General features: G+C 39.9%; 1 protein-coding gene across 1 annotated transcript in view; it reads left to right on the top strand.

Annotated features, from left to right (window-relative positions):
- Nucleotides 1-7,157, top strand: part of ZFYVE26 (zinc finger, FYVE domain containing 26) — a gene marked incomplete at its 3' end in the record, with an annotated part of 40,780 nt that extends 33,623 nt beyond the window's left edge. Inside the window, exons 29-34 of the mRNA XM_010287960.1 lie at nt 696-724; nt 3,335-3,456; nt 3,548-3,768; nt 4,398-4,545; nt 5,881-6,090; nt 6,942-7,157. Of these exons, the coding sequence (XP_010286262.1) occupies nt 696-724; nt 3,335-3,456; nt 3,548-3,768; nt 4,398-4,545; nt 5,881-6,090; nt 6,942-7,157 (946 nt within the window). The remainder of the gene's footprint in view (nt 1-695; nt 725-3,334; nt 3,457-3,547; nt 3,769-4,397; nt 4,546-5,880; nt 6,091-6,941) is intronic.
- Between the last annotated feature and the right edge of the window lie 576 nt (nt 7,158-7,733).

Below are 7,733 nucleotides of genomic sequence, written 5' to 3'. Positions count from 1 at the left end.
TCCCATAGAGTAAACCTCACTCTTTCCATCTGCGCTTTTGGCTGCATTTCCTCTTTTCCTAGCAAGCCTGCAGATAGCAGTATCTGCTGCAGCAGTATCAGCAGGCTTGCTAGGAAAAGAGGAATGCTGTGCAGATCTGAAAAGGAACCTCTGAAAAAACATGCAGTCACCTCTAGCTAAACCAATTTGCGTCAGAATGGTTGCTTGCACTGCCAGATTAGGTCAGCAGAGCCTAGCAATGAGCTTGAATGCCACCTGTCATGTTTTAATTGCTTAAGTGTCTGGGGTTTTTATACTCACCCTATTTGTGTATCAAAACCAACTAAATCTTAAGGGCAGAGACCTGGATGCCAAAAACTTCGTTTTAGCTCTGACATATTCTGATACTGGGCAGTTCTTCTTGTTCTCAGTGTCTGCTTTTTTATGATGCTTACAACAGGACTATTCCCACGGAGGGTTATAAGAACTTAAGTACTTAGTGTAGCTGAAATACAACAATGCAGAGGCAGGATCTTAGATTTCCAGACAGCAGGGGGTAGGGGCGGGGCAATGAGTCAGAGAGGGTAGAGGGAGAGAGATGTTGGATTATTACAAGATAGTGTTCTGCAGAAGCTAGCCATATTGATCTCTCTTTTAAAACCTATGTTTTCCTCACTGGAGTAGGCATGATGTTTCATTCTGTCATTTTATTACAGCAGAAAAGAAGATCAGGACCAAGTGGAAGGTAAGGAATGGAGTAATGTTAAACTTCAATTTTTTTAAAGTGCCTGATTAGCAGCAGAGTTAGAGATAGAAAGCTGATACATCTAGTTGCAGCTGATCTGTGATCAAAACTTCATTTACAAAATATCACTAATGGTTTTTGGATGTGCAGGGTGAAATTGAGCATTCCAAACTTCTGTGAATGGAAATTGAGATTTAGAGGAGGTGTCTGAGCCAATATTGAATGTACTGGATGGGGGTTAAAGGAAGGAACTGAAAATCAAGAGTTGGAGAATACACTTTGCATGCTAGAAACAGTCAGTGAGAGACTGTGGTATGAGTAGAAATTAATTAGCCCACTACAGGGCTGTGCTGAGTGACCCTCTTTTTACAAACCATAATAGTACAACTCTGAATACCACTTGCAGTGTGCTGTGGTGTTTGATATCCCATGCTGGCTGAAGGTAGCATAGGATGAGGCCCCTGGGTCCTGAGTTCCATCTCCTTTACTAGTTGTGCAATACAGACTAGTAATTTATCTTCAGTGCCTCAATTTCGACATCTAACATCATAACACTTCAGGAATAATAAAATTTAGTTGACTCTTTCTTTTTCCTCTGTCATTTTTCCTCAGAAGGTATTTACTCTTTGTTGCTTAGTCTGGTGTTTGAAGTGATTCTGCAAAATTTTCCTACACTGGCATGAAATTCTGGCAGACCAAAACACAGTTACTGAAGTGCTTAATAGCAGTAATGTGAAACATGGTGCAAAATTTGCATTTGTGCTACAAAACAAATGAGAATTTTTCCTTACTTGGAATCGTAGAATCTTTGGGTTGGAAGGGACCCTTGAAAGTCACCTAGTCCAACCCCCCTGCAATGCGCAGGGACATCTTCAAGTAGATCAGGTTGCTCAGAGCCCCGTCCAACCTGACCTGGAATGTTTCCAGGGATGGGGCATCTACCACCTCTCTGGGCAACCTGTGTCAATGCTTCCCCAGCCTCATGGTGAAAAATTTCTTCCTTCTATCTAGTCTAAATCTACCCTCTTCTAGTTTAAAACCATTACCCCTTGTCCTGTCGCTACAGGCCCTGCTAAAAAGTCTGTTCCCATCTTTCTTAGAAGCCCCTTTAAGTACTGGAAGGCCACAATACCGTCTCCCCAGAGCCTTCTCTTCTCCAGGCTGAACAACCCCAACTCTCTCAGCCTGTCCTCCTAGGAGAGGTGTTCCATCCCTCTGGTCATTTTTGTGGCCTACTCTGGTCCCTCCTCCAACAGGTCCATGTCTTTCCTGTGCTGAGGGCTCCAGAGCTGGACACAGCTTCTTTTTTTTTTTTTTTTTTTTTTTTTTTGCTGTTGGCAGAAGGTTGCTTTACTGTTACCTTTGGTACCAGACTGAAACAGCTGAAATGTAGTTTCTGAGCTGCTGCTTCTGGTTAGATCTTTCTCTTTGCCTACAGCATTGCTCTACATCACTGGGCCCATATGATTCAGTAGTAGCAAATAAGAACAGTATGGAAATCTCATATTTAAGAGGGAAAGTGTTTTGTTCTGCTTTTCTAACTTATCTGATGAGACTGTGAAGAGGGCTTATCAAATGTTTTCACGTCTGGTTTATTGTAATTATTCCAGTTCAATTTCAAAATGGCGTTTTTATTTTTTTCTTTTTTTAATTCATCGTACAATTTTAGAGTTACTCAACAGTCTAACAGTCCTTCGGTAAAACCTAGAACAGTGAATTTTGAGACTTTTTTTTTTTAAGTTTTTCCAGGGAGAAGAGGAAGTTGATCAGGGGAAATAGTAGCAAATTAGCATTATTCTCTATTTCTTAGCATTGTGAGATTGGCCATTGTTTTTCTGCCAGGAACCACAAGCACAAGCTTGAGCATCAGGGGGCTTGTGCATTCTCAGCTGCACTCAGATAACAGACAGTATGTGATTTGTAGCTATTCTGGGTTACTTATTTCAAAACAGAAATTTCCCTAATCTGGAGGAAAGAAAAACACTTTTCACAGAAATTAAATTTCCTGAATCAACTGATCAAAATTCCAGTTTTCTGCAGTACTCTTTCATATGAAAACTTAATGTAAGGAATTAGCTCATCTTCTCACAATCTTTTGTCATAAAGCTGCTGGACTATATGTTCAAGTAACCTGAATTCTAAAAAGAAGATACAGGCAGTTAAGTCAGTTTACCCTTCCTTTTACAACTGATTCTTCAGTTACCCTTTTTAGCTGTAACTCACAGCTCTCATATTTCCACTTCCCTCCTGCTCAGAAATATTGAATAACTTGCCTGAGGGAAGGCTAAAGAGGGGAGGTTGCTATGCTTGATGTCCAGTAGGATGAGAGTTGCATAATCATTTGAAGACATGTTACTGAGCCAGTTTTTGGTGACAGGGTGTTGGTAACAGTGAGAGTAAGTTTAGGTACCATTTGGCAGCCTGCTAAGGCATGGAAATGTTTCTGTAATCTGTGTGCTGGACATGTGGTACTGACAGGAAGTGGCACAATGAGAGGATTACAAATAACTGTTTTATGAGTGTATAAGAGTTACTCTGCATTATGTGTCCTTAGCCAGGTTTATGGAATCTTGTACAATGATTCTACGTGGTGTTTTCTTTTGGCTGCAGAAACTTCTAATAATGAATATTCCACAGTGGTGCGAATACCCCAGGTGACTGAGCTTGAATGGATTTTTTCCCTGAACGAAGAGGAGAATGAAATTGTACGCAGTGAATTTTATTATGAACAGGTGAGGTCTGGAGAAAGGGAGTCCAATATAAGCAGTTTCCTGGTGAGCTACCTTAATACCCGTGTTTTTCTGTCTTTCCTTGAATCGCTAGGCTCCCAGCTCTTCCTTGTGCATTGCCATCCTTAGCCTACACAGCGACAGCATAGTGTGTGGCCACCAACTGATAGAGCACTGCTGCAAGTTGTCCCAAGGGCTCACTAATCCTGAGGTGGATGCTGGTCTCCTTATGGACATCATGAAACAATTGCTCTTCAGTGCCAAAATGATGTTTGTAAAAGCTGGAAGGAGCCAAGATCTAGCTCTCTGTGACAGGTGATTTATCAGATATTCACTAGGATGTATTGAGGTATTGTCAAGACCATTATCCTTTTTTACTGGGGAGTGGAGGCTGGGAGAGTTGTTTAGTGATTGTACTGTGGACATTTTAAACAAGAAGTTCATAATGTAAGAGTTCAAATAATAGAAATTCAAGTAATATGACTACATAATAATTACTGAGAAAACTCTCAGAGTAGGGAGAAATAATTCACAAGACTGGGGTAAATTTTTTACTTCTGATATTGTATATCTGCTTTCAATCTGGATTTCAATATAGGATTTTGAACCTGCGCTTCCTGAGAATGAGTGTTTTACACTCTCCTCAGGTTCTGACCTACAGAGCTTAAGGTGGCACATGTAAAATATAAATTTAACATGTATTATTTTGATTTGGTAATATATAATAATAGGTGTCTGCAATCAGCGTCTGCCAGTGTTCCACTGAACATGTTAAAAAACCCAATAAAAAGTAGTCTGAATAGGATGGTATGATGGATGGAGAAACCTGGTGTACCGGTGATTAGGAACCACTGTTCTAAGAGTTGTCTTTGACATAAAGTTCTTTAAGTGTATGATAATAGTGTAAGTGTATGTGTTTTTTTAACCTCTTTGTTTTCTCCTAGCTACATCAGCAAAGTGGATGTGTTGAATATTTTGGTTGCTGCTGCCTACCGTCCCATACCATCTCTGGATCAGATTCTTCTCCCTGCAGCAGTAACAAGATTAAGAAATCGGCTTCTGGAAGCAGAGTACTACCAACTAGCTATAGAGGTAATGACAATGGAGGGATGTCAGTGTTAATAATGCTTCTGTAGTGGCTTTTGGTTTTTTCCTCTCCCGAGTTCAGACGGATGCAATGTGTGAAATGGACAGTATTTAAACAGTTACAAACTGGGATTAAGTTTTTTAAACAAGGAAGAATTAATTTTCTGAACACTGTAAAAAAGTTCTGAGAAAGAAATTCCTTCGGCTGTGGGGCAGGCCACTGAATGGAAGGGTAGGGGCCTTATCTCCCAGTACAATTAAAATTGGAATGGACTAACTGCAAGAAAGTCATTAAATGGAGGAATCTTGCATCCAGTAAAAGGGCTGAGACATCCTTTGTAGCAGGAATTTATCTGAAGCTTGTATGTTTGTTTTCATTTGTCTGTAAACCCATGGCAGATACTAGTAATGCACCTTTCCCAATCATTTACTTGGAAATCAGCAATGGTGGCAAATATGCCTATCAGAGGTCATCTGGTATGGTTTGTCATCTTCTGTCTTGCTCCTGCTCCCAGGATTTTATAAGCTCTGTTTTATGGTGTTGCAGTTTAAGAACAGAATTATGGTATTACAAACAGGATTAGGATTTTTAAGGGGTAATAAATAGGAGGAATAGATTACCTATTTGAATAAAAACAGCCCATGTTTAAAGGCAGCTGGTCTACTAAAGAAAATCAGGAATAAATTTGATCAGATTTCGACTGATTGAAAGGATCAGATACAAGGAAGAAATTTTTTACCATGAGGGTGGTGAAACACTGGCACAGGTTGCCCAGAGAGGTGGTAGATGCCCCACCCCTGGAAACATTCAAGGTTAGGCTTGCCAGGGCTCAGAGCAACCTGATCTAGTTGAAGATGTCCCTGCTCACTGCAGGGGGTTTGGACTAGATGACCTTAAAAGATCCCTTCCCATCCAAAGATTCTATGATTCTATGTGAAATAAAAAATTTCCTGGTGGTTCATGAAGCATCTTTTGTTGCTGTTTTTTAAACCACAAACCTGATGAATTCTGCTCTGTAAAAATCATCTGCTTTAGAAAAGTGGATGTAAAAATGGCATGAGTTTTCAAACTGCTGAACTTCAAATTTTGCAGATAAATAGCTGCTTAAACTTGCAAAATAAAAAGCACTTCCACATTTGGAGATTATGGGTGTTTTGGTAGTTGGCATTTTGTGCCAGTAATACAGAAATAATCAACACTTTTCATGTTTTGTTTTGTTTTTAACAGGAAATGTGCTCTAGGAAGCGGAAGGTCACAATCACAGACTGCGTGATAAGCCACTTTTCCTGTTTTCTCTACTGTGACTGTGTTGCAATATTAACAAACAATTTTGATTTTAGGTGTCTACAAAATCTGGGTTGGATCCAGGCGGAGCATGGCATGCCTGGGGCATGGCTTGTCTTAAAGCTGGAAATTTAAGTTCAGCAAGAGAGAAGTTTAACCGATGTTTAAAGCCACCTATGGATCTAAACCAGCTGAACCATGGTTCAAGGCTGGTCCAGGATGTGATACAGTACCTGGAGTCCACAGTGAAGCCCATACTCATTGCAGTAAGAGTCTTCTGTTCTGTCTGCTCTGAAGGGCTATAGCAAAGCCAAGTAATGTTTTAATACACATCTTAAAGCGATGCATGTTACAATATCAGGTGTTAGTTTTTTTCCTTCTTTTGTCATGATTGCATATTGCAAACCGAATATTGTTGAGAAGTTTGTTAGCTGTTTCATCACAGCGAATTGGTGACTGAGCAGCAGATCATTGCATTTTATAGTAATTTGGGGCATGCTTAGTGGAGGGGAAAGAAGCTGTACTGGTTAACATGGTATTACTACAGTCTGAGGAAATAAACTCAATCTAACAATATATTGCGATGCTGCGGTGATGCCATTTTTCTACTGAAACTCTGATAACTTTGCAGGAATTGAAGGGGGAATTTACAAATGCTATGCCAGTCTTCTTTCCTTGTCAAAAAGCACTATTCATGGTTTGGGATTAGCTCTGGAAGTTCTGATTAGGTACCAAAAAATGACTTTTAGTACTAGCTGCAGAATCATAATGATGAAAGACCTCTTAGTAGTACATATTTTAGGAGAATAAAAAAGCCTGTTTGAACTAGGTTCTTGAAGTAGCTGTTGACAGTGGAATTGTGTTTAAATAAACAAGCCTCCTGTCTGCCCCTGGAAACAGCCATGCTAGCTACAGCAACATTCAGCACCTCCGTTGATAGCCGGATTCCAGGCTAGTGCTTATAAAAAGCATTACTGGATTCTCACACCTCTAAAGCGGTATCTATTTTAAAACCAGCAATGACAGAAATGCTTCAGGGCTGAGCAACAAGATCTAACTGAAAAGCAAATTTTCTTCTTACTCATCACTCATCATTGATTCTCTGTTTTAATGGCAGGATGATGATTACTTTGCCACATTGAGAGAACTTGAAGCAACACTGAGAACGAGAAGTCTGTCTCTGGAGATGATGTGTGAGGGGAAGATTCAACACAACAGCTACTATCAAGAGTGCTTGTTCTATTTACATAGTTATGGCACTAACCTGGCAATAATAAGCTTTTACATGAGGCATGACTGTATGAGAGAAGCACTGCTTCACTTGTTAAATAAGGTTAGTGATCTAATTTGCCATCACCTAAAATTAAATTTGAAAAGTAGCTAAGAGGACTTCGAGGCCAGTCTAAGATGGTATAATAAGCATCATGCAGCGTTCTGGGTGTTTTTCTGCACAGTTTTCTGAGGTCCTAAATGTTGTTACAGAACTGACTATCCAGTGACTGATAAGAATTCAGGGACATAAAAAAATAACTTTGATCTTTAGGTCTTGTCTTTAATCCCTCTTCCCCATTGTGGTGAAACAGTGGCTTCTAGAGAGGAGAAAGTGCTTTTTTTTTTTCATAGAGGTCCTGCATCAACAGCACTTTGTCTTTTTTCTGCAAAGCTGAAAATCTGGGACTATTGTCATATAGTTCAGAAGACAGAAGGAAAACTTTGAATTCCAGTATGCTGATAATAGTAGACCCTTTACTCTCTATCACAGTGGCTCTGTCTCTTGATATCGTTTGTTGAATCAGAGACCTGTGTTTACACTTCTGTAACCGCTAGGAATATAAGGGAATACAGGATCATGTCCCAGAGGACAGAAATCTAGAGAAGCCAAAAATCACAGAATCACAGAAACACTAGG

This window comes from Phaethon lepturus, unplaced genomic scaffold, assembly GCF_000687285.1.
Source record: "Phaethon lepturus isolate BGI_N335 unplaced genomic scaffold, ASM68728v1 scaffold50825, whole genome shotgun sequence".
NCBI classification, from domain to species: domain Eukaryota; kingdom Metazoa; phylum Chordata; class Aves; order Phaethontiformes; family Phaethontidae; genus Phaethon; species Phaethon lepturus.
This window is presented reverse-complemented; position numbering and strand designations above follow the sequence as displayed.